This window comes from Vidua macroura, chromosome 7, assembly GCF_024509145.1.
Source record: "Vidua macroura isolate BioBank_ID:100142 chromosome 7, ASM2450914v1, whole genome shotgun sequence".
In the NCBI taxonomy this organism is placed as follows: domain Eukaryota; kingdom Metazoa; phylum Chordata; class Aves; order Passeriformes; family Viduidae; genus Vidua; species Vidua macroura.
In genome coordinates this window covers 39,709,149-39,733,010 of record NC_071577.1, presented here as the reverse complement: position 1 = coordinate 39,733,010, position 23,862 = coordinate 39,709,149, and the positions used below count along the sequence as shown (strand labels likewise).

Below are 23,862 nucleotides of genomic sequence, written 5' to 3'. Positions count from 1 at the left end.
TATCCACACGTTTCTGGATGGAATCCAGAAATATCCACACTTTCCTGGCCTTTTTTTTTCCGAGGCCCTGGAGGGACAGGAGCCAGGGAATGGCTCCCACTGCCAGAGGGCAGGGCTGGATGGGAGATAACTGGGAATTCCTAGCTGGGAGGGTGGGAAGGGACTGAGCTGGAACTCCCAGAGCAGCTGAGGCTGCCCCTGCCTCCCTGGCAGCGCCACGGCCTCACGGCTGCCGGAGCTCCCGCAGCGCTTGGAAAGGACCGGCAGGCACAGCGGGGGCCTGTGGGGCTGTGCAGGTGCAGGAGGGGGACGGGCTGATGCCTGTGGACGCCTTTCCAGGGGATAAATCCCCGTTCCCAGCGGGACAAATCCCCGTTCCCAGCGGGCGCCATGGCGGCCGCTCCCCTCAGCGGCGCCAACCACACCGCGCGGGGCGGGGGGAGCCGCGCTCGGCCCGTACCACCCGCACCGGGGGGGTTACGAACGCGGCGCGTACCACCCGCAGCACGACTGAGGGGAGATCTACCGCCACCTCCCGATCGGTTTGAACGCCGAGCTGGACTAGCGGAGCGGGAAGCCACCCCCTCCTTCCGGCGCTGTTGGTACCGCCCGGCTCATCGCGCACCTCCCCCGGCCCCACGTGAGCGGTTTCCCGGCGTGCCCCGCGCTCGGCCGCCGCAGCCGCCGCTTCGCTCCGCGCCCCGCGCTCCCGGCAGCCGCCCCCCGAGCCAGCCCCGCGCCGCGGGGCCGGGCCGCCCGCCGCCATGTCCGGCGGGGACTCCACGGCCGCGGCCGCCGCCGCCTCCCCGCAGCCGCTGCCGTTCTCGCTGCCGAAGCCGCCGCCCCTCATGCAGCTGACGCCGGGCGACGCCGTGCGGCCGGTGGGCTCGGGCGCCGACCAATCGCCGAAGAGCGCGCGGCTGGCGGCGCGCCCCGATTGGCCGGCGGGGAAGCCCGTCAGCCTCCTGGCGCCGCTGCTCCCGCCCCGCGGGGACCCCGAGCCGCTGCTGCCCTTCGGGCCCGCGGCCCCGCGGCCGCCGCTGCGCGGGCGCCTCCTGGGCCGCTGCGGGGGCTCCCTGCTCAGCCCCGCCATGCGGCCCGGCGGCGTCGACCGCGGGTCTCTCATGGTGAGTGCGGGGGACGGGGGACGGCACGGAGTGGCGGCGTGCGGAAGCCGGTCCCGCCTCCGTGCTGCGGGGTCGTCGCAGGGTTGGGTGGGACGGGCGTCGCACTCGGCTCGGGGCTGTGTGCGGGCCGCTCTGGGTGTCGCCGCTGAGGGACGCGCCGAGCCCTCTCTGGGCACCTGTCAGCAGCGCAAGGAGGAAGTTCTTGCTCGTGGACAGGTGGAACTTCCTGGGCATCAGTCCCTGCTCGTTGCTCGTGTACAGGTGGAACTTCTTGGGCATCAATCCCTGTTCGTTGTTCGTGTACAGGTGGAACTTCCTGGGCATCAGTCCCTGCTCGTTGCTCGTGTACAGGTGGAATTTCCTGGGCATTAGTCCCTGTTCATTGCTCGTGTACAGGTGGAACTTCCTGGGCATCAGTCCCTGCTCGTTGTTCGTGTACAGGTGGAACTTCCTGGGCATCAGTCCCTGCTCGTTGCTCGTGTACAGGTGGAATTTCCTGGGTATCAATCCCTGTTCGTTGTTCGTGTACAGGTGGAATTTCCTGGGCATCAGTCCCTGCTCGTTGCTCGTGTACAGGTGGAATTTCCTGGGCATCAATCCCTGCTCGTTCCTCTGGCGCCGTCGCTGGGCCCTGCTTGGAGCTTTCCCTGCACCCAGGGGACAGCCAGGGCTGAGGCCCCTCTCGCTGGGGCTCCTCTCCAGGCTGAGCAGCCCCAGCTCCCTCAGCCTCTCCTGGGCACCGAGCTGCTCCAGGCCCTTGCTCAGCTCCAGGAGCTCCTGTCCCTGCTGTGCTGAGGAGCCAGGGCTGGACACAGCACCCAGAGGGGCAGGATCACCCCAGAGGTGCCTCCCAGCAGTGGGCAGAGGGGCAGGATCCTGTCTGTCCTGCTGGGAATGCCCTTCCAGATGCCCCCCAGGGCACAGTGGATCACAGACCTGGCTGTATCCAGAGCTGGGAAGAGATCTGGAGCCCCAGGGGCAGCTGAGGGAGCTGGGAAAGGGGCTCAGCCTGGAGAGAAGCAGGCCTGGGAGGACCTTCTCAGCACCAGGGTGGTAGGACCCTCTGAAAGTAAATCAGAACTGCAGAAAGGGTCAGAGGAGACTTTTAGAAAACACTGTTCCACCTGGAATTACCTGGGATTGGGAAACAGGAGCTGTCACTGCGTGTGCTGTCAGAGGAGGTGACTGGGGAAAGTCGAGTGTTCTGTCCAGGAGATTGAAACCTTTTTAGTTGCTCGTGGTTCCTTTGTGTGACTCCCAGCCCCAGGGAGACTTCTGGGGTGAGAAAAAAAATCATTGGCAAACTGCTCTTGGACTGAAAGGTGATAGAGTTAGGGGAAATCAGGGGAGAATTCCTTCCCTGTGAGGGTGGGGGTTCCTGGGATGGAATTCCAGCTGCCTCATCCCTGGAAGTGTCCAAGGCCAGGTTGGAGCACCTGGGGCAGTGGAAGGTGTCCCAGAGGGTGGAACTGGAAGAACTTTGGTCCCTCCTACCCAAACCATTCTGGCATTCTGTGACCAATGATTATTTTTTTTTATCCCTCCTCCTAAATATATTTTCCAAAGGGAAATTCCACCCAGGCTTTATCTTAAGGTACTCTCAGAGCTGTTGCATCGTGTGCGTGGAACAGAAAGCTCTTCAAGTGTTGGAATAATTAAAAAATCCAGGGGAGGGATCCGTATTCCCCGTGGTGAGCGGGTTTGGGGTGGGTGCTGATTTTCCCTGCCTGTTGGTGTTTTGCAGATGGGCCACCCGGGAATGCCCCACTACCCCCCCATGGGGATGCACCCCATGGGCCAGAGACCTCCCAACATGCCCCCAGTCCCCCACGGGATGATGCCTCAGATGATGCCCCCCATGGGAGGACCCCCGATGGGGCAGGTAAGGCAATTCCAGCGGGGTTTTATTCCTGGGGACCCCTGAGGTGGGAAAAGGAGAGGAGAGAACTCGGGATTTCATCCTGGCCAGGGTAAAACTCTTCTCATGGGGAGCAGGGAATTGATGCACCTTTGTGACTTCAGTTAGAAATTGGTATGATAACAGGTAATTAATGCACCTCTAACTTTAATTATCAATCCAGAATTTGGGATTGATTCAGGAATGAGAACAGGTAATTAATGCACCTCTAACTTTAATTATCAATCCAGAATTTGGGATTGATTCAGGAATGATAACAGATAATTAATGCACCTCTAACTTTAATTATCAATCCAGAATTTGGGATTGATTCAGGAATGATAACAGGTAATTAATGCACCTCTAACTTTAATTATCAATCCAGAATTTGGGATTGATTCAGGAATGATAACAGGTAATTAATGCACCTCTAACTTTAAATTATCAATCCAGAATTTGGGATTGATTCAGGAATGATAACAGGTAATTAATGCACCTCTAACTTTAATTATCGATCCAGAATTTGGGATTGATTCAGGAATGAGAACAGGTAATTAATGCACCTCTAACTTTAAATTATCAATCCAGAATTTGGGATTGATTCAGGTTTTTTTGGAATGAGAACAGATAATTAATGCACCTCTGACTTTAAATTATCAATCCAGAATTTGGGATTCATTCAGGAATGAGAACAGGTAATTAATGCACCTCTAACTTTAATTATCAATCCAGAATTTGGGATTGATTCAGGTTTTTTTGGAATGTGAACAGATAATTAATGCACCTCTGACTTTAAATTATCAATCCAGAATTTGGGATTGATTCAGGAATGAGAACAGATAATTAATGCACCTCTAACTTTAATTATCAATCCAGAATTTGGGATTGATTCAGGAATGATAACAGGTAATTAATGCACCTCTAACTTTAATTATCAATCCAGAATTTGGGATTGATTCAGGTTTTTTTGGAATGAGAACAGATAATTAATGCACCTCTGACTTTAAATTATCAATCCAGAATTTGGGATTGATTCAGGAATGAGAACAGATAATTAATGCACCTCAAATTTTCAATCCATAATTTGGGATCTATTCAAGTTTTTTTGAATGAAAACGGGTAATTAATGCACCTCTAACTTTAAATTATCAATCCAGAATTCGGGATTTATTCAGGTTTTTTTGGAATGAGAACAGATAATTAATGCACCTCTAATTATTAATCCATAGTTTGGGGTTTATTCAAGTTTTTTTTTTTTTTTTTTTTTTTAATTAGAACAGATAATTAATGCACCTCTAATTTTCCATCCATAGTTTGGGATTTATTCAAGTTTTTTTTGGAGTGAGAACAGATAATTAATACACCTCTAATTTTCAATCCATAATTTGGGTTTTGTTCAAGTTTTTTGGAACGAGAATGGGTAATTAATGTACCTCTAACTTTAATTATCAATCCGTAATTTGGGATTGATTCAAGTTTTTGGGAGGTTTCCTGTAGATTTTGAAGGAATAAGTTCCTGTTGGGACTCCACGTTTCTTTAATTCTTGGCCAATTCCTACATCCACAGACGTGAACGTTACAGCAGGAGAAGAAACAAAGAAATAGAGATTTTTTGCAGAATTCCTGTTGGAATCCCAGGGGTTGGTTTGTAATCCCTGTGTCCCGTTGCTGCTGATGCCATGGCAGGTGACACCACCACGAGCATGGCCCTGCTTTTGGCAGCTTTTCTTCACAATTACCACATTTCCTGTGTGGTTTGTGATGAAATCCTCAACTCTTAAAAGAAATCATTCTCCTTGTGGGTGTAATAAATATCCCAGGAATGCTGAATGTCCTCGGGGTGCTCCTTGTGATGGTGGATTATGGAAGAGAGGCAGGGATGGCAGGGGAGGATTAAACCTTTGGGAGCAGCCCCTGGTGACAATTCCTCTTCCTTTGCAATTCCTTGGACACAGCATCCGTATTTTCCTTAAACTGGTGTGGAAAGGCTTGGTAGGGATTTTTTTCAGCAGGGCTTTGCAGCTTCTGGGGTTAAAATAAAACAATTTTTAAAAAATGAGGAGGGTTTGACTCATTAGCACTGTGCGTGTTCATTAGGAAGTGAAGTAGAAATTCTGGTTTATTTCTCTGCTTTTTTGTACCTCCTTTTCCACAATCCCCACTCTTAGCCAGGGACTATTTCAATATTTCATATTTTAGGGAGCCACTCAGGACTTTTTGGTAGATGGAGAGCAAAAAGCTGAAGGTAAATCTCACACCTGGGAGTTCACCTTTCCTTTGTTCCTGTATTCCCTGTGGCCTTGGAGGTCTGCAGGAATCACTCCCAACCTTTGCCTTTCCTGCTTTCCCTCAGGATTTCAGTCATGGAATCACATCCCACATCATTTGCTATTGTTCCTTTGGAGTTTAAATGGCTTTTGTAGTTGTTTCCTATCCAGCTTTGGAATCTGGACATGCCATTCCTAATGGGAATATCCCAATTTAGTGGGAATGTGATGAAGGGAATCACAATCCCACAAATGTCTTTTATTTTTCCTTGCCTAAGAGAGATGTTTGGGTTGTTTTGTTTTGTTTTGCTTTTAATTAAAAAGAAGTATCAGATAATGGCTTTCAAATAGAAATACTATATTTTTGTGTTGAGAGGATGATAAAATAGATGGGAAATGCTCTTGAATTCCAGATGCCTGGAATGATGCAGTCAGTGATGCCTGGAATGATGATGTCCCACATGTCCCAGGCTGCCATGCAGCCCACGGTTCCTGTGAGTTTCATTTCTTTTTTTTTTTTTTAAAGCTCTTTTTAGAAATTGCTGTTGATCACTCTTTGCTTTCTTTAATTAGAAAATAAGAATTCAAGTTTTAAGTGTCTTTTTCATTACAATAGAGTTTTTATGTGGCTCTTGAATGATTGTAAAATAAGATTTTTGTGATTTTCATTAGTCTTTAAACTCCTTTTATTTTTCCTTTCATTCCTTATCCTTCACTTCCTGGAGTTTGGCAGGAATCACTGTGACCTTGGATTGTTAAATTGTCTGACCAAGAGATTATTTTCTCTTAAATTGTAATTTTTTAAGAGTTTTAATTCAATATTAAAGAGGTTTGAATCCATTAGAAAGCGATTTTTTTTTATTAAAAGTTCCTGAAAATCAGTTGAGTATGAAAATTGCTGGAATGGCTCAAGGAATGAGGAATTCTTTGGGTGGAAATGGAGAGGGAAAAGTTAAAATACAGGTGAAGTCTCTGAGGGGAAAAAATTTAAATTAAATCCTGTTCTTAAGAAATAAATGTAGTCCAAGCCTAAGAGATTCACTTAACACCAGTTCCAGCCATTTCAATTTAGAAATAAATTATTTTTATGTTTTCTTTTCCCATGCAGATTTAAATCCCTAAATTCCTATGGAACTTCCTGTAGTGCTGAGCACAAACCTTTGCTGTGCTGATTAGAAGCAGTGAAATTCCTAAAAATCAGTGTTTTGGTCAGATAAATGCTCTTAAAATACATTTAAAAATCTTAGAAATTACTATTTTGGTCAAATTAATGCTCTTAAAATACACAACAAATTCCTGGGAATTTCCTGGTTTATTCCTGTTGGATAATATCAAATCAAATGTGATTTATTTTCACTTTTTAACCAAGTTTTCTGTTTTCCTGAGGAGTATTTGATGTTTGTAGCTGAGAACTGAAAATAAGCCTTAAGCAAAGCTAAATCCACAAGGAATAAATGGGAAAACTTGGAATTTTGTCGATTTTTTTTTTCCTTAATTGGAAGGAATTTCAGGAAGAAAGAGCTCCAGGAATGCAACTTTAATACACCCAAAGCCTTGTGCCCCATAATTATCCCACTTAATGTTGTTCCTAATTGCTTATTTAAGGAGCAGGAATAATGAAGAGGGAAGCAGGAATCCTTATTTAAGGAATTAGCCTTTTGTGGCAGGAGGGCCTTGTTTGGATAATGAATAATGGATTTTTTTTAGGATTTAATTGCTCAGGAATTAATTATTTAAATTCAATTGTTTAAATGTTTAATTGTTTTGATTTAATTATTTTTACAGCCAGGAGTGAACAGCATGGATGCACAAGTAGGTAAGTAAACAACTTGATATATTTTCAAAATATTTAACCAAAATCAGCTGAAACATTAAAAATTTCCACTTTTCCCTAAAATGGAATGGAGCATTTCAGTCCTGGAATCTCCATTGGTGCCCAGGACATTTTTTTCCTTGCACACATGGTGGAATTTTTAGAAAAATGAAGCAACCAAACCTTTAATTAATTTTTAATTATTTATTTTTCAGGTGTGACCCCTCCTGGGACTCAGGTATGTGGAAAGCACAATTCCAGAAGGTTGGAATTCCAGTGTGGTGTGGGGCAAACTTGGTTTTAGGGATTTAAAGGAAAACCTTCATTCAAGTTTTTCCTCCCCTCCTTTTTCCCCTCTCCCCTCTTTTCCCCTGCTTTTTCCAAGTTTTTGGTTGTTCCTTGAAATCTGTGGGCCTTTTCCCAACTTAATTATTAAATATAGATGCTATCCACATTATTTCCATGAGATTTCCATCCTGCCCATTGGCCTGTCAGGAAATCCAGTTTTCCTTGGCCATATCCAATCCCTGATCCACAGTACCTGGATGCAGTCCAGATTCCAGGGAATTCCTGGGAAAAGTGGCCTTGGAAAGCAGCAGGAAGCGTGGTGTGAGTGAGCTCAGGGAGAAGCCCAGAACCTTCCTGAAGGAAATTTTCCTTGAGATTTGGGGAACAGGGAGTGCTGCTGGAATTGTGGCTGGGGGTTGTTGTAGTCTGACCCCTTCACTTGCACTTCCTGGTGGGACTCAGCCCCTTGGGAATGTGCAATTGAGCAGCTCCGCTCCCAAAAAAAGGAGGTTTTTGGGAAAAAATACCGACTTAAGGTGCAAATTTGACTCCCTGCCTTTCCTGTGCTGCTGAACCACTTGGAAAATCCAGGATATTTGGGTGAAACCCACCATTAAAGAGGGTTTCCCAAGCCCTTTTTTTGTCTCCTCCTCAGACAACGCATCCCGTGGTCTCCACGGTCCAGCAGAGCTCCAGCAGCAGCAGCTCTGCCAGCGAGGAGCACTCCAAGCAGGTTTGTATCCCACTGGCTTTGTGCACTTGGATCCCAGTTCTTACATCAGCATTAATTTGGCTTGGAATGTTCCCAGAAATCCACGTGGACGGAGCACAAATCGCCGGATGGAAGAACTTATTACTACAACACCGAGACCAAGCAGTCCACGTGGGAGAAGCCAGATGACCTCAAAACCCCTGCTGAGGTAACCAAATCCCAAATTAATTCTGGGATATTGTGGGAACACGAGGATATCCAAGGCTGACACCTGCAGCAGGGAGAATTCTGCTGGAAGCAATGGGAGCAAACTCCTCCAATGAGAAATGTTCCTAAAATATTTGGATTTTTCTCCTTATGCTGGGAGAACCTGAGGGTGCAAAGTGGCCAAAATTCCTCATTTTCCTCGTTTTTAGGTAGGTTTTTTTATTAAAAATGTCTTGTTTATTATGAGGAGAAGTGATAGAGAAATAATTTAGAGAAGAAAAAACGCCTAAAAATTGCTATTTTGGTCAAATTAATGCTCTTAAAATACACAACAAATTCCTGAGAATTCCTCTGGTTTATTCCTGTTGGATAATATCAAATCAAATTGACCCAGTGTGATTTATTTGCACTTTTTTAGCCAATTTTTCTCTTTTCTTGAGGAATATTTGAAGTTTGTACCTGAGAACTGAAAATAAACCTTCAGCAAAGCTAAATCCACAAGGAAAAAAATAATTTTGTTGATTTTTTTTTCTTTAACTGGAAGGAGTTTTAGGAAGAAAGAGGTCCATAAAAGCAACTTTAATACACCCAAAGCCTTGTGCCCCATAATTATCCCACCTAATGTTGTTCCTAATTGCTTATTTAAGGAGCAGGAATCCTTATTTAAGGAATCACTAAAGGAGATTTTCCTTGGAAAATCTTTGTTTTTCTTTCCATCAGCAATTGTTATCCAAGTGTCCCTGGAAGGAGTATAAATCAGATTCTGGGAAGCCTTATTATTACAATTCCCAAACAAAGGAATCCCGCTGGGCAAAACCCAAAGAGCTGGAGGATCTTGAAGGTAAAAGGCTGCTGGACTTGTGTTTTTATAAATATATATATTAATTAACTGTATTGTTGATGTAAATAGCAACTAAATCAGCTGGGGGAAAAGAATAATTGTGGAAAAAAAAGAATAGGCAGCAGTAGTTTAAATACTTCCTTTCTTAAAACTCTATTTAATAATCCTGACTTCCTTTCTGGTCTTTGAACTACCTTTTTACGAATTAAAATAATTATTTTAAACCAAAAAGTCATTTTTATATTCCCCAATCTTCCTGTAATGGCATTTCTAAACTTCATTTTAATCTCGATCGATTTCAGTCTTTGAAGGGCACAAACATTAAAATTTTTAATAGTAACAAAAACATTTAAAACTTTGCTTTTATTAAATCAAGAATTACCAGAACTCCCTGTGTATATGAACTATTTTAAAGCTATATTTTAATTGTCTTTCTCCTTTTTTCCTCTAGCAATGATTAAAGCTGAAGAAAACAGGTACATTTTTAATATTATGCTAATCTTTTTCTGAGGGCCTTCAAGCCTTTACTGGGGTTCTTCAAACCTTTCCTGAGGAAGTTTAAACCTTTTTCCTGAGGGTCTTCAAGCCCTTCTTAGGATCCTTCAAGCCCTTTTTTTCCTGAGGCTCTTCAACCTTTTTTTTCCTGGGAGCCTTCAGATCCTTTTTTTCCTGAGGGTCTTCAACCCATTTTTTCTTGGGGGCCTTCAGATCCTTTTTTTCCTGAGGCTCTTCAAGCCCTTTTTTTTCCTGAGGGCCTTCAGATCCCTTTTTTTCCTGAGGGCCTTCAAGCCCTTTTTTTCCTGAGGCTCTTCAACCCCTTTTTCCTGATGGCCTTTGAACCTTTCCTAGGATCCTTCAAACCCTTTTTCCTGAAGCTCTTCAAACCATCTTTCTTAAGGGTCTTCAACCCTTTTTTTCCTGGGGGCCTTCAGATCCCTTTTTTCCTGAGGACCTTCAGATCCCTGTGAGCCTTCAGATCTTTTTTTCCTGTGAGCCTTCAGATCCTTTTTTTCCTGTGAGTCTTCAGATCCTTTTTTTCCTGTGAGCCTTCAGATCCCTTTTTCTCTGAGGGTCTTCTTCACCCTTTTTCCCTCAGGGTCTTCTTCACCCTTTTTCCCTGAGGGTCTTTCACCCTTTTTCCCCAAGGGTCTTTTTCACCCTTTTTCCTGAGGGCCTATAAACCCTTTTCCCTGAGGGTCTTTCACTCTTTTCCCTGAGGGCCTATAAACCTTTTTCCTGGGAGTCTTTCACCCTTTTTTCCCTGAGGGTCTTTTTCACCCTTTTTTCCCTGAGGGTCTTTTTCACCCTTTTTTCCCTGAGGGTCTTTTTCACCCTTTTTTCCCTGAGGGTCTTTTTCACCCTTTTTTCCCTGAGGGTCTTTTTCACCCTTTTTTCCCTGAGGGTCTTTTTCACCCTTTTTTCCCTGAGGGTCTTTTTCACCCTTTTTCCCTGAGGGTCTTTTTCACCCTTTTCCCTCAGGGTCTTTTTCACCCTTTTTCCCTCAGGGTCTTTTACCCTTTTCCCTGAGGGCCCATAAACCCTGAGGGTCTTTCACCCTTTTCCCTGAGGGTCTTTCACCCTTTTCCCTGAGGGTCTTTTTCACTCTTTTCCCTGAGGGTCTATAAACCCTGAGGGCCTATAAACCATTTTCCCTGAGGGTCTTTTTTACCCTTTTTCCCTGAGGGCCCATAAACCCTGAGGGCCTATAAACCCTGAGGGTCTTTTTCACCCTTTTCCCTGAGGATCTTTTTCACCCTTTTTGCCTCAGGGTATTTTTCACCCTTTTCCCTGAGGGTCTTTCACCCTTTTCCAAGTCCTTAACTCTCCCTAAACCCCTCCTTCCCCACCTCCACCACATCCCTAAGCCGCACCTTTGCCCTAAATCTCCAAGAGATTGCCTGCAGGTGATTGCTGTTGTTTTTATCCCCAGCACGAAGCCCGAGGACGCGGCTGCCGCCGCCTCGGCTCCGGCCGCGGCCGGGGACGCTCCGAGCGGGGCCAGCGCGGCCGCGGCCACCGAGAGCGCCGCGGCCACGGCCGCTCCCTCAGGAGCCGCTCCCAAGGGGGAAGCTGCGCCGGCCGCCGCCACGGGGGACACGGATGGCACCGGCACGGCCGCAGCCGAGGAGCAAGGCCAGGGCGGCGCCGCCCCCGGCGCGCAGGACGGGAGCGCGGACGCCGCCGCCGCCGCCACGGATGAGGCGGCCAAGCAGGAGGCCTCGGGAGAGTGAGTGCCAGGGGGTGGATGGCGGCTCCAGGAAAGGGGGTTTGGGTGGGATATCAGGGGATCGTTCCCTGTGAGGCCATGGGATGATGCCGAGCCGTGGGGGCTTTTAGCCACTCGGCACAAAGCTCGGATAGCTGGTACATCTGAGGGTCCACCAGAAGAACGGGAGGGACACTCGGGCTGCTGAAATCCTGCTCGTTGATTGAAGGGTCACAGAAGGGGCAAACAGGGAGACAACGAAGCAGAAGGGAGGCAGATTCCGAGAGCCCCGAAGGGCGGGGTGAGGATTCTTTTACTGCGTAGGGGTAGGAGGGTTTAGCATTCGAGGGTACAATCGGGAGAAGGCTAAAGGGAGGGGAAATATAACATTAACCAGTGGGGAAAAGGGAAAGGAGTGTTCTTGGTGGAAGAACCAAAGGGAAAACGTGGAACAGAGAAGATTCTAGGCTAAGGGGCAGACTTGAACAATAACTGACAGGACAGGGGGAGGGTACAATTCTCTTCCAAAAGGGGGTGGAGAACTCATACAACTGCTGTTTCCCATGGCAACCCTAGACTGACTTCCCCAACCCCTCCTCCTACAGGATGACATTTCCAAAGAAGCTGTGGCTGCCTCTGGATCCCTGGAAGTGTCCCACACTGGGACACTGGCGGCAGCCTGGGATAGTGGGAGGTGTCCCTGCCATGGCAGGGATGGAATGGGATGATCCTTAATGTCCCTTCCCACCCAGCCCATGCCGTGATTCCCATCCCAAACACCAAGATCTTCCCACAAACCCACTTAAAGCAAGTTCTTCAAGGGAATGAATAATTTAGCACAGGACAAGAGGGGCTGGCTTTGAGATGACAGAAGGCAGGCTTAGAGAGGGATTGGGAAGAAATCATTTAGTGGGAAGGTGATGAGGCACAGGGTGCCCAGAGAGGCTGTGGCTGCCCCTGGATCCCTGGCAGTGTCCCAGGCCAGGTTGGACAGGGCTTGGAGCATTCTGGAATGGGGTCCCTGCCCATGGAACTGGGTGGGCTTTACTGTCCCTTCCCATCCAACCCATTCCATGATAATTTATGGAGCCTCAAGACTTTGCTGCAGTTTTTCATTTCTCAGCAGCATCAGCGACAGGAAAATTCCATGGATTTTCCAGTAGCTGTAGGAATTTCCCAGCGTGCCATTAAGGCACCTATTTATGCTCCTTTTCCATGGATCTGTGCCATTGGTTATCACTGGAAGAAAATAAAATACTAGAGGAATTTTTATCTGTTCCAGCCAGGATTCCTTTTTTTTTTTTAAATAATGAAAAATCGATTATGTGGAAAATTATAACTTAGGATTTTTATCATTCAAAAAAAAAAAAAGAGAAATACTGTGGGGGATTTTAGGCAGCAGGATGTAATTAAGGAGAAAAGGCTCATTTTTATGCACTTCTATATATTTTTATATAAAATACTAATATTCCTGCTGAACTTCAACATTATATTTTTAGGAATAATTTCTAGATATAACCTTAGCAGGCATCCAATTGCAGGAGGGAAATATTTTGCCTCAATTACTCACTTTTTAAAATTTCTTTATCATCAACTTTTCATCAGTTGTGCCTGTAAGGAAAAGCCTTGTATGAATCATTAGAATTATTTTTTTTCTTGGAGTTGCTATTTAAAACTCATTTTGTGGTAGTTTTGGACGCTTCAGTGCCTCTAACTTAGCAAAAAATGTTGAAACAATAAAACTCTTTTGTTTTAGTGCTGCTGCAAAGAAAGAGGATGAGGATGCCCAACCAGTTAAAAAAACCTACACGTGGAACACAAAGGAAGAGGCCAAACAAGCATTTAAAGAACTGTTAAAAGAAAAGGTATTTGGGCCAATTATTAATGTTTTATTGAACTACAAAACCTGGGTTTATTTCTATTTTATTTGCCAGCTTCTACTTGATTTTCTTGGGGAAGAATTCCTCACTCTTGAGGAAATGAAGGAAAATAACATAGCTTAAAAATAAAATGTTCTTTTTTCTTTTCCCCATGGCTGATTTTAAGGAATTGTTCCATGTTGGATGTTAATTCCAGGTCTGATTCATCCATAATTTCCTGTTTTCACAGCGAGTTCCATCCAATGCTTCCTGGGAGCAGGCCATGAAAATGATCATTAATGACCCCAGATACAGGTACCCAGTCCTTCTTTAATTCCACACAAACCTTTTTTTAGGGAATTTGCTTCCAAAAAATCCAAAGTTCTGTCAGCAACAGATACTCCTGCACTTGTGCCATTGGCAGGGAATTGCCTTCCTTTCCTCCATAAGGAAATGCTTCCAACAGCTTCATTTTTATTGGGAAAGAGTTGTGGAAGTTGGTATTTTATCTTGATTTGGGCATTAAAATGTTCAGATCAACTTTATCTCAAACCTGAATTATTCAAACATGTTGCCTTTTGCTTTTTGGTTTTGATTTTCTTATTTTTCTTATTTTCTTTTTCTACTTTTTCTGATTGCTCTTTCTTTTTTTTTTCTTTTTCCTGGTTTTCTTTTTTTTTTCCCTGTTTTTTTTTTCCTGGTTTTCTGATTTTCTTTCTTTTTGTGTTCTGATTTTCTTTCTTTTTGTGTTCTGATTTTCTTTCTTTTTGTGTTCTGATTTTCTTTCCTTTTATGTTCTGATTTTCCTTTTACTTTTTCAGATTTTCATTTTTTTTTCCTGATTTTCCTTTTCTGATTTTTCTGATTTTCTTTGTCTTCTCTTCCTGATTTTTTTTTTATTTATAAATAACTTTGCTCTTTCCATTTCTTTCCTGGGAAGTGCTTTGGCAAAACTGAGTGAAAAGAAGCAGGCCTTTAATGCCTACAAAGTTCAGACAGAGAAGGAGGAGAAGGAAGAAGCCAGATCCAAGTACAAGGAAGCCAAGGAATCCTTCCAGCGCTTCCTGGAAAACCATGAGAAGATGACATCCACCACCAGATACAAGTAAGAGACTTGGGATAAAAATCCTGTTGGGATGCACTGCTTGGAGTGGCTTCAACTTCCATTTTTAGATTTTTCCTTCCTTTATAAAAATTCAAAAGATATCACAAAAAAAAAAAAAAAGAGGGAAAATCAAGAATTCCTATAAAAGTGTTCCTGCTTGCAGCAGAGCTCTCCCTGATGTCCTGGAGAATTGATGGGTCATTGAGTCACCAATAAATAAATTAATTGTGTGGTTTTTTGTTTGTTTTGCCCAGAAAAGCTGAGCAGATGTTTGGGGAGATGGAGGTGTGGAATGCCATATCCGAGCGGGACCGGCTGGAGATTTATGAGGATGTTTTGTTCTTCCTGTCCAAGAAGGAGAAGGTAAATCCCCTTCAAATCCATCCAGCATCTCCTCACTTGTTCCCAAATCCCTTTAAACCTGTGCTTGAGGCTTTATGGCAGATAAACAGCAGCTTTCAGGGAAGGTTTTGGGGTTTATTGGGATTTATTCTTGCTGATTTTACCGTGTGTTGTATTTTGGGGGGATTTTATTCAATCGCATGATGGATTTTATTCTGAATCAGTCAAATAATAATAATAAGATGGAAAAATTGTGTTGTTTTGTGTCCAAGGATGAGGCTTGGAGCGACCTGGTCCCTGTCCCGGGCAGGAGGTTGGAATGGGATGAGCTTAAAGGACCCTTCCAACCCAAACCACTCTAGAATTCCATGATTTTATATCAATTAAAGATTAATTGCATATTTTCTTGGAGAACACACTAGATATCTTACATTTCTATCCAAACCACCTCCAATTGAGCCCAAAAAATAAACTGTTCCCCTCAGGAACAAGCCAAGCAGCTGCGGAAGAGGAACTGGGAAGCTCTGAAGAACATCTTGGATAACATGGCCAACGTCACCTACTGCACCACCTGGTCAGAGGCCCAGCAGTACCTCATGGACAACCCCACCTTTGCTGAGGATGAGGAGCTCCAGAGTATGGCCATGGGCTCTGGAATTCTTTGGGGAGGAGGATTCTTCCTGTCTTGGAAGGAATAACCTGATTTTTTTTCCCCCCCCTTCTCCCTGTGTTCCTGCTAGACATGGATAAGGAGGATGCCCTGATCTGTTTTGAGGAGCACATCAGGGCCTTGGAAAAAGAGGAGGAGGAAGAAAAGCAGAAGAGTTTGCTGAGGGAAAGGAGGAGGCAGCGTAAAAACAGGGAGTCTTTCCAGGTTGGTGGAATTTGGGGTTCTGTCCTAAAAATCTCATGGGATATTCCAGTAATATCATGGGATATTCCATGTGGGTTTTTTTTTATTTCTGAGGGTTGATTCCAGGGGGTGTTTAAAACCTCAGGTGTGGGGTTGTGGCATTTTCTCTGCTGTGTTACACCCCGGGAGAGCTGGAAAAGTAGGGAGAAATCAGAGGGAATAGGCCTGGATGGGAAGGAGATGCAGCTGGGACGTTGTGGAGAAAAGCAGGAAGAAGAACAGAAAAAGGGATTTTTCAGTGCTATTGGAACAAGAATGGAATTCCAGTTACCAAGCCAATCCATCCCAGCTGGTACAAGGAGCAGCTTGAGGAATAATGGCTCTGAATTCCCATTTCCCTTGCTGTCTGCAGCTGTTTCTGGATGAGCTGCACGAGCACGGGCAGTTGCACTCCATGTCCTCCTGGATGGAACTGTACCCAGCCATCAGCTCCGACATCAGATTCACCAGCATGCTCGGCCAGCCTGGTAAGGAGGGGAAATCCCAGGATTTGGGGCAGGCCAGAGCAGTTATTCCTGTTCTTTAACACCTAAAAATGCTGCTCTCGGGTTAAACCTGACCTGTGGCTTAACTAAACCCTCCCTCAGGATCAACTGCACTCGACCTGTTCAAGTTTTATGTGGAGGATTTAAAAGCTCGTTACCACGATGAGAAGAAGATAATTAAAGACATCTTAAAGGTGAGCATTACCTGGCTCCTCCTTTCCCATCCAAGGGAGCTGGGATTTCCTTGGAATTGAAGGAATTCCCAATGTCCCTCACACCAAAGGAGCTGTTTTTTCCAGGATAAAGGATTTGTGGTGGAAGTGAACACCTCCTTTGAGGATTTTGTCACTGTCATCAGCTCCACTAAAAGAGCCACCACGTTGGATGCAGGGAATATCAAGCTGGCTTTCAACAGTGTAAGTGTTAATTAATACATTAATTAATTAATGATTGCATTAATTTATTGGGATATCTGGGTAATGAGGCTGGGAAATCCCTTCTCCAAACACAAATTAGAGTTTATTTTCTAACTAATTCCATCATATTTGAGGAATATTCTGTTACTTGGGGTTACCTCAGTGATTTCAGTTGCCAAAATAAAAATAAACCTTAATCCAAGCAATCAGCATTCCTAAACTTGAGGGACTGTGGGATAGGAATTCAGTGATGCTTTCCTGTCTGTACATAAAAATTTCTCCAGATTTATGCAGTTCTGTAATTTTCCATCATTGGATTTTCATCAACAGCAATTCCATGCTTGGAAAACAAATAATTGATTAATTTTGATAAAGTAATTTAATATTATAGTTTTGATTAATTGCGTACAGGAAAAGCAATTAATTTCCTTGTCACTTCTGAGTGACTCAGACACAACTGTGAGGGTGACCTGTGCAGAAATCCCAAGAAATGGAATTCCTTTTCCTTCCACTTCCCAACCCCTCGTGCCTTTCATTCCCGCAGCTGCTGGAGAAGGCGGAAGCGCGGGAACGGGAGCGGGAGAAGGAGGAGGCACGGAAGATGAAGAGGAAGGAATCAGCCTTCAAGAGCATGTTGAAACAAGCCACCCCCCCCATCGAGCTGGATGCTGTCTGGGAGGATGTAAGGATGAGAATTCCTTGGGAAAAACATTCCCAAAATGCCCCAACAGGTCCCTGCTAATCCCTAAAAAAACCCCGCGTTCGCCAGCCTCTCCCTGCTTCTGCTGGTGGGACTTCCCATAAAACACCCGTGGTTCCTTCAGGGAAATTTGGTAGGAAAAATTTCATCCTTTTGAAACAAAAACATCCTGAAAGAACTGTAAAAAAAACAACCCCCCCCCAAAAAAAAAAATCCCACAGCTGCCCCAAAGTTAATTGAAATTATGTAAAGTATAAACTTTGTCCTGGGTAAAATACCCTGGAAAATCGTTCCTTTCCAAGGATAATTTATAGAAATATTTGAGGGGTTTTTAAAGCTTAAATGGAATGTGCAGGGGAAACAGTGGGATTCTCCATGTTTCCATGAGTTAGAGCTTCCCTGAACACTGGAAATTTGGGATTTGCTTGGAAATGTGGGATTAAAAGTTTAGCCTTGTAGCAGTTCAGGGGCTTTTCAACTGGTGAAAATAATTTTAAAAATTATTACTATTTTTAAAAATTATTATCTTTATTTTTTCACTTTTATTTTCCTTATTTTTCTTATATTTTTTTATTTGTTTTTATTTTTATTGGTATTATTTCTTCATATTTCTATTATTGTTTTTATTTTTCCTGATTTTTATTTCTTCAGGGTTTTAGTTTTCTTATTTTTATTTATTTCTTATTTTTCTTATTACTCTTATTATGCCTTATTTTTATTATTCCTTTTTATCTTCATTTGTTGTTATTTATATAATTTTTATTATTATTCCTTACTGATTTTTTATTTCTTATTGCCATTATCATTGCTACAATGTATTTTATTATTTTCTTCTAATATTTTAATAAATTTACAATTTAATCTCTTTGAATATCATTAATAGAATTAATTTTCCTGACAGATCAGAGACAGATTTGTGAAGGAACCAGCATTTGAAGACATCACTCTGGAATCTGAAAGGAAAAGGATATTTAAGGATTTCCTTCATGTACTTGAGGTAATTATTCCTTTATTTTGGAAATCATGGGACAACAGACAAGAAAAATTACATCTACATTGAGTGGGAAGGGGAAGGATTTAATGGAATTTTTCCCATAAAGTGATACCAGGAGATTAATTTGATTTTTCAGCTCTCACACTTGGGGGTTTTGTTCCATTTCTTGCAGTTTGGAAGAATTTGAACTGAAATTTTGCCTTTTAATTCTATCATTTCCAATTAGGCAGAGCAAGGGGTGGGTTTAGGCCAGGCTTAGCTTGGATCCAGGGAGCAGATCCATGGGAACCCAGGTGGTTTTCCTTGCTCCTGGCTGCCTTTACTGCAGCTCCAACATGGCAGCAGTGCCCATTTGTAGGTATTTTGACATGAAATGCTGATTTTACAGAATTTTTAACCTTTCCCAGCTTTTGTGGATGAGGAGAAACCTCCCATCAGTTCTTTGGGATGTCCTGTAATGGTTCTCCCATTAAATGTTGATTTTACAGAATTTTTAACCTTTCCCAGCTTTTGTGGATGAGGAGAAACCTCCCATCAGTTCTTTGGGATGTCCTGTAATGGTTCTCCCATTAAATGTTGATTTTACAGAATTTTTAACCTTTCCCAGCTTTTGTGCATGAGGAGAAAGATCCCATCAGTTCTTTGAGATGTCCTGTAGGAAATGATGAGGTGGTTCTCCCATTAAATGCTGATTTTATGGAATTTTTAAACTTAGCCAGTTTTGTGGAGGAGGAGAAAGATCCCATCAGTTCTTTGGGATGTCCTGTAGGAAATGATGAGGTGGTTCTCCCATTAAATGCTGATTTTATGGGATTTTTAAACTTAGCCAGTTTTGTGGAGGAGGAGAAAGATCCCATCAGTTCTTTGGGATGTCCTGTAATGGTTCTCCCATTAAATGCTGATTTTACAGAATTTTTAACCTTTCCCAGCTTTTGTGGATGAGGAGAAACCTCCCATCAGTTCTTTGGGATGTCCTGTAGGAAATGATGAGATGGTTCTCCCATTAAATGTTGATTTTACAGATTTTTTAACCTTTCCCAGCTTTTGTGGATGAGGAGAAACCTCCCATCAGTTCTTTGGGATGTCCTATAATGGTTCTCCCATTAAATGCTGATTTTACAGATTTTTTAACCTTTCCCAGCTTTTGTGGAGGAGGAGAAACATCCCATCAGTTCTTTGGGATGTCCTGTAGGAAATGATGAAATGGTTCTCCCATTAAATGCTGATTTTATGGGATTTTTAAACTTAGCCAGTTTTGTGGAGGAGGAGAAAGATCCCATCAGTTCTTTGGGATGTCCTGTAATGGTTCTCCCATTAAATGCTGATTTTACAGAATTTTTAACATTTCCCAGCTTTTGTGGATGAGGAGAAACCTCCCATCAGTTCTTTGGGATGTCCTGTAGGAAATGATGAAATGGTTCTCCCATTAAATGCTGATTTTATGGAATTTTTAAACTTAGCCAGTTTTGTGCATGAGGAGAAAGATCCCATCAGATTTTTGGGATGTCCTGTAGGAAATGATGAAATGGTTCTCCCATTAAATGCTGATTTTATGGAATTTTTAAACTTAGCCAGTTTTGTGGAGGAGGAGAAAGATCCCATCAGATTTTTGGGATGTTCCATAGGACCTGATGAGGTGGTTCTGCCGTGAAATGCTGATTATGGAGTTCTTAACCTTTCCCAACGTTCTTGGATGAGGGAAAACATCCCATCAGTTTTTTGGGATGCCCTGTAGGAGCTGATGAGGTTTTACTGCCCCATCCCTGGAACTGTCCGAGGCCAGGTTGGAGCACCCTGCTCTGGGGAAGTTCTCCTTACCCACGGTGGGACAAGGTGGGATTTTAGGGCCTTTCCAAGGCCAATCCCTGCTGGAATTCCGAGCTCTCCCCTCCTTGCCTTGCCCACAGCACGAGTGTCAACACCACCACTCCAAGACCAAGAAACATTCGAAGAAATCCAAAAAACACCACCGGAAGCGCTCCCGTTCCCGCTCCGTGAGTATGCCTGGAAACCCTCCCTCTGCCATTCCCCGCTGCTCTGCTGGCTGCTGGAATTCCCATTATTGATTGGAATTCTCCCCTGGGCTGTGTGTGAAGGGCTCAGAGTCTGAGGACGACGACAGCCACTCCAAGAAGAAGCGGCAGCGCTCGGAATCGCGGTCGGTGTCGGAGCGTTCTTCCAGCGCCGAATCCGGTACGGGATGGGATGGGATTGGCTTTGAACCAGCTGTGCTGTTCTCCTTTGGGATTTATCCATTGATTCCTGGGGGTTTTGTTTCTCCCTGTGCCTGCAGAGAGGAGTTACAAGAAGTCCAAAAAACACAAGAAGAAGAGCAAGAAGAGGAGGCACAAGTCTGTAAGTGGAGCCCGGTTTTCAGTTTGGGTTGTGGACAGCCTGGCACCTGCTGTCAGTCACCCCAGCTGGGTGATCCTAGGGAAAAACTGGGATCAAGCTGGAGGGGGGTATTGCCAGAGTAACAACTCTGTTACATATCCCTAATATTAAACCACTTCAAACTGCTGAATTTGGAGGGTTTAACTCCAGGTGAGGGACTCCTGAGTAGCCTGGGATTTGCTGTTTATCCTGGCAAATCCAGGTGTTCTCCTTCGGGAAGGATCCCGGCCATTCCTTGTGCCTGCCTGAGCCATCAGGGTTGTGTTGGAAGCTCTGGGCTGTACCAGAGCAGCAAAAGGATCCAAAATGCAGATTTTCACTTCTTCCTGGGAGGGTGGGGAGGCCCTGGCACAGGATGCCCAGAGCAGCTGTGGCTGCTCCATCCCTGGAAGTGTCCCAGGCCAGGGTGGACAGCCTGGAGCAACCTGGGATGGGGGAAGGTGTCCCTGCCCGTGGCAGGGGTGGGATGGGATGAGACTTAAAAGTCCCTTCCAACTTAAATCATTCCATGATTCTACAGTTCTTTAAATGGAAGTTGGACTTAAAAATATTCAACATTAATATTCACTATTCCCATTTTTTTTTTCCCACAGGATTCACCAGAATCTGATGCGGAACGAGAGAAGGACAAGAAAGAAAGAGAGAGGGACAGCGAGAAGGAAAGAGCCAGACAGAGATCTGAGTCCAAGCATAAATCTCCCACTAAAAAACGGCCTGGAAAAGATTCTGTAAGCCCTGCTTCCTGTTTTTCCTGATGCTGTGGGCTCTGCTGCATGCAGCTCCATAGGTTTGCTCTGGGAAGGGTCAGAGGTTGCATTTGAGGATCCTGGAGGTCTTTGCCATGCCCCAGTTTGGATTTTGGGGTTTCTGAGTGACACAGAGCAGCCAGCTCTGGCTGTGTGTCCCTGCTGAGGCTGCCAGTGTGGAACCTCCCTGGACAATCCCATCCTGACCGCTGTCCCATCTCTCCACAGGGAAACTGGGATACCTCTGGCAGCGAGCTCAGCGAGGGGGAGCTGGAAAAACAGAGGAGGACTCTTTTGGAACAGCTGGATGAAGATCAATGAGAAGATCCTTGATACCAAAAATGTTTACAGGTGGCAAAATAAAACCAAGCCTTGTGTGGGCAAGGCCCTGGGGCCGGTGGCCGGTGGCCCATGGCCACAACAACGGTGGCTTTTAGTTTTTTACCACTTCAATCCAGTCAAAAGTAGAAAAACCCATGGAATTCTGAGGGCAAAGCTGTGCCTGGCCTGGAGCTGCGGGGCGGGATGGGGGCTGGGATCCCCTGGAGGGGACACAGAGGTGGCAGCAGTGTCCCCAAGCACTTTCCCAGTGTCCTTCCCAAGGCAGGGAACAACCCTGGGCTGCCTGGGCAGAGCCCAGTTCAGCTTTGGGAAAAAAAACTCCTAATTTAATTCCTTGTGCTTTCGTTCTTTGATGGATTTGGTTGGGTGGGATTTTTTTTTTTTTGGGAAGGCAGCAGAAGTAAGGAATCCACGTGCTGATGTGTTCTGCAATCCCCCTGGATTTTGGGCTTATTTGGCACTGGGGCTTTTGTCCAAGACTGATCCATGTCCAAGTCCCGACTCCATCAATCCCAAATCCCGGGGAATGCTGTGGATGGGAATTCTGCTGCTGTGCCAGCAGAGGGAGCGTTTGGGACACAAGCACCTCAGCATTCCCAAAATCCCAGCCCGGCCCAGCCCTGGCTGTTACTCCAGCGTTTCTCTCCACCTTTTCTCTCCCCCTTCCGAAAACTTAGGAATAAAAATCCGATGTTAAACGCAATTCCATGTGTTGCCTTAAGAACCTGCTGCAGAATGTACCTGCACAGCCCAGAGGAGGGAGGAGGAAGCAGCTCCAGCCCTGTTTTCCAGCCCCTGCACGTTCAGGAAGGCGCCCCCAGCCCTGCTCGGTGAGAAAATTGGGAAGCCGCTGTCCTTGGAATATTTTTGTACATTTTTATCAATGATTAAACCTTGTCTTTTAGCATGTACTGGTATTTATTTCTCCTTAAATACTCTGTACAGCCCTGAGCCACAGACTCATAAAACCCGCTTGAAGACTTTTTAGATTCCTTCTCAGGAGTTTTTTCCTGAATTTTGACCACTTTTACCAGTGCATAAACACATAAGGATGAATTTATCCAGGGAATTTTCTGGTTAGGATGGTTACAAGGCTCAGAATCCTTAAGAACACCCTGAGATTGAAATGAGTTAATTTGAAATATAAAAGGCAGGAGGTTGTAACCATTTTTTCCTGGGATGCTTTGGGATTTTCTGGAATGGTTTGGGATGGGAAAGCACACCCAATCCTGCTGTTTCCCCCTGAAGGGTTGTTGCTCATCACCCATTGCCTGGGGGAAAAACACCTGGATTTGGTCAAACAGGGCTTGGGGGGGGGTGTTTGGTGTGGAAATCCAGGTTGGAATATTCCAGGTTTTTCCCTGCAGGCTCTCCCAGGAAGGATGGGATAATTCCAGGACTGAACAATCAGCCAGGTTTGCTTTGCTCACCTGCCACCCACTTCCCTGGATTTATATCCCAAAATGGGAATGCTCCAAGTGGGAGCCACTGGAAAACAGGAGGGCAGCAGCTCCTGGAATGTGGCATGGAGTTGGGATTTAAGAGTCTGACAGGTCCCAAGGGTTTGTAAGCAGGGAGCAACTTCTTCCAGTGCTCTTCTTCCCTTGCATCCACACAAATTCAAGGAAAAAGATGTTCCTAAGGGAATATCACTTTTCAAAGGTTTGCCCTGATTTTTCCATTAAAAATAAAAAACTGGGAATGTCAGTCCAGTGGTGGGGTTTTCTTAACATCTTAATTCAATTTGCTGGAAGAAACTCAGCTTAAGCTGAGCCTGCTTTTAAACCAAGCAAGGCAGGATTGAGTTCCAGAGAATTGACTTCAGGCTTATTTTTCCAGCTTTTTTTTTTTGGTGTTTTCCTATTTCCCAGCCCCATCTTTTCCTGTGGCAGCCCCAGGCACAGCCAACATCTGCATTCTCTCCTGGAAACTGGAAGGAATTTTAGCCAAATTGATTCTTTTTGATCAATTATTAGATTATTTTGGATGATTTTTAACCGTGTCCATCAATGTTGAAACCTTGGCTGTGCTGGTTAATACTGCCCCCCCCCCCCCCCCCAAATAATTTTATTAAACCCTTTTAAATTTTGATATTAAAATTCAAATTGTTTAGGCCTTAAATATTTGAATTGTTTTGAGTGCATTTCTGGCAAATATAAATCCCCATTTTTTGCTCTCCTGGAGCTGATCCAGGTGTCTCCCAGGAAC

General features: G+C 44.7%; 1 protein-coding gene across 2 annotated transcripts; it reads left to right on the top strand.

Moving 5' to 3' along the window:
• The first annotated feature begins 765 nt into the window (after positions 1 to 765).
• PRPF40A (pre-mRNA processing factor 40 homolog A) lies at positions 766 to 22,565 on the top strand. Of its 2 annotated transcripts, none has more exons than XM_053982171.1 (27): positions 766 to 1,127; positions 2,872 to 3,009; positions 5,705 to 5,785; positions 7,077 to 7,107; positions 7,320 to 7,342; positions 8,048 to 8,125; positions 8,202 to 8,312; positions 9,032 to 9,152; positions 9,604 to 9,628; positions 11,083 to 11,379; positions 13,115 to 13,223; positions 13,468 to 13,532; positions 14,158 to 14,322; positions 14,577 to 14,685; positions 15,150 to 15,300; positions 15,405 to 15,538; positions 15,930 to 16,044; positions 16,165 to 16,256; positions 16,362 to 16,478; positions 17,023 to 17,160; positions 18,080 to 18,175; positions 20,080 to 20,166; positions 20,269 to 20,365; positions 20,466 to 20,527; positions 21,160 to 21,294; positions 21,541 to 21,663; positions 22,377 to 22,565. In XM_053982171.1, exons 1-26 carry the CDS (start codon positions 849 to 851, stop codon positions 21,631 to 21,633), a joined length of 2,949 nt encoding a protein of 982 aa, XP_053838146.1. In that variant the 5' UTR covers positions 766 to 848; the 3' UTR covers positions 21,634 to 21,663; positions 22,377 to 22,565. The 2 variants fall into 2 exon arrangements, with proteins under 2 accessions (XP_053838146.1, XP_053838145.1); XM_053982170.1 differs by having other exon boundaries at positions 22,332 to 22,565.
• Positions 22,566 to 23,862: the final 1,297 nt, after the last annotated feature.

Bases quoted from the DNA above. Each gene is read 5' to 3' on its own strand.
- PRPF40A (XM_053982171.1), top strand. From the start codon at position 849: ATGCAGCTGACGCCGGGCGACGCCGTGCGGCCGGTGGGCTCGGGCGCC. The intron at 15,539-15,929 runs GTTGGTGGAATT...TGCTGTCTGCAG, and splicing joins AAAACAGGGAGTCTTTCCAG to CTGTTTCTGGATGAGCTGCA. The intron at 20,366-20,465 runs GTACGGGATGGG...CTGTGCCTGCAG, and splicing joins TTCTTCCAGCGCCGAATCCG to AGAGGAGTTACAAGAAGTCC.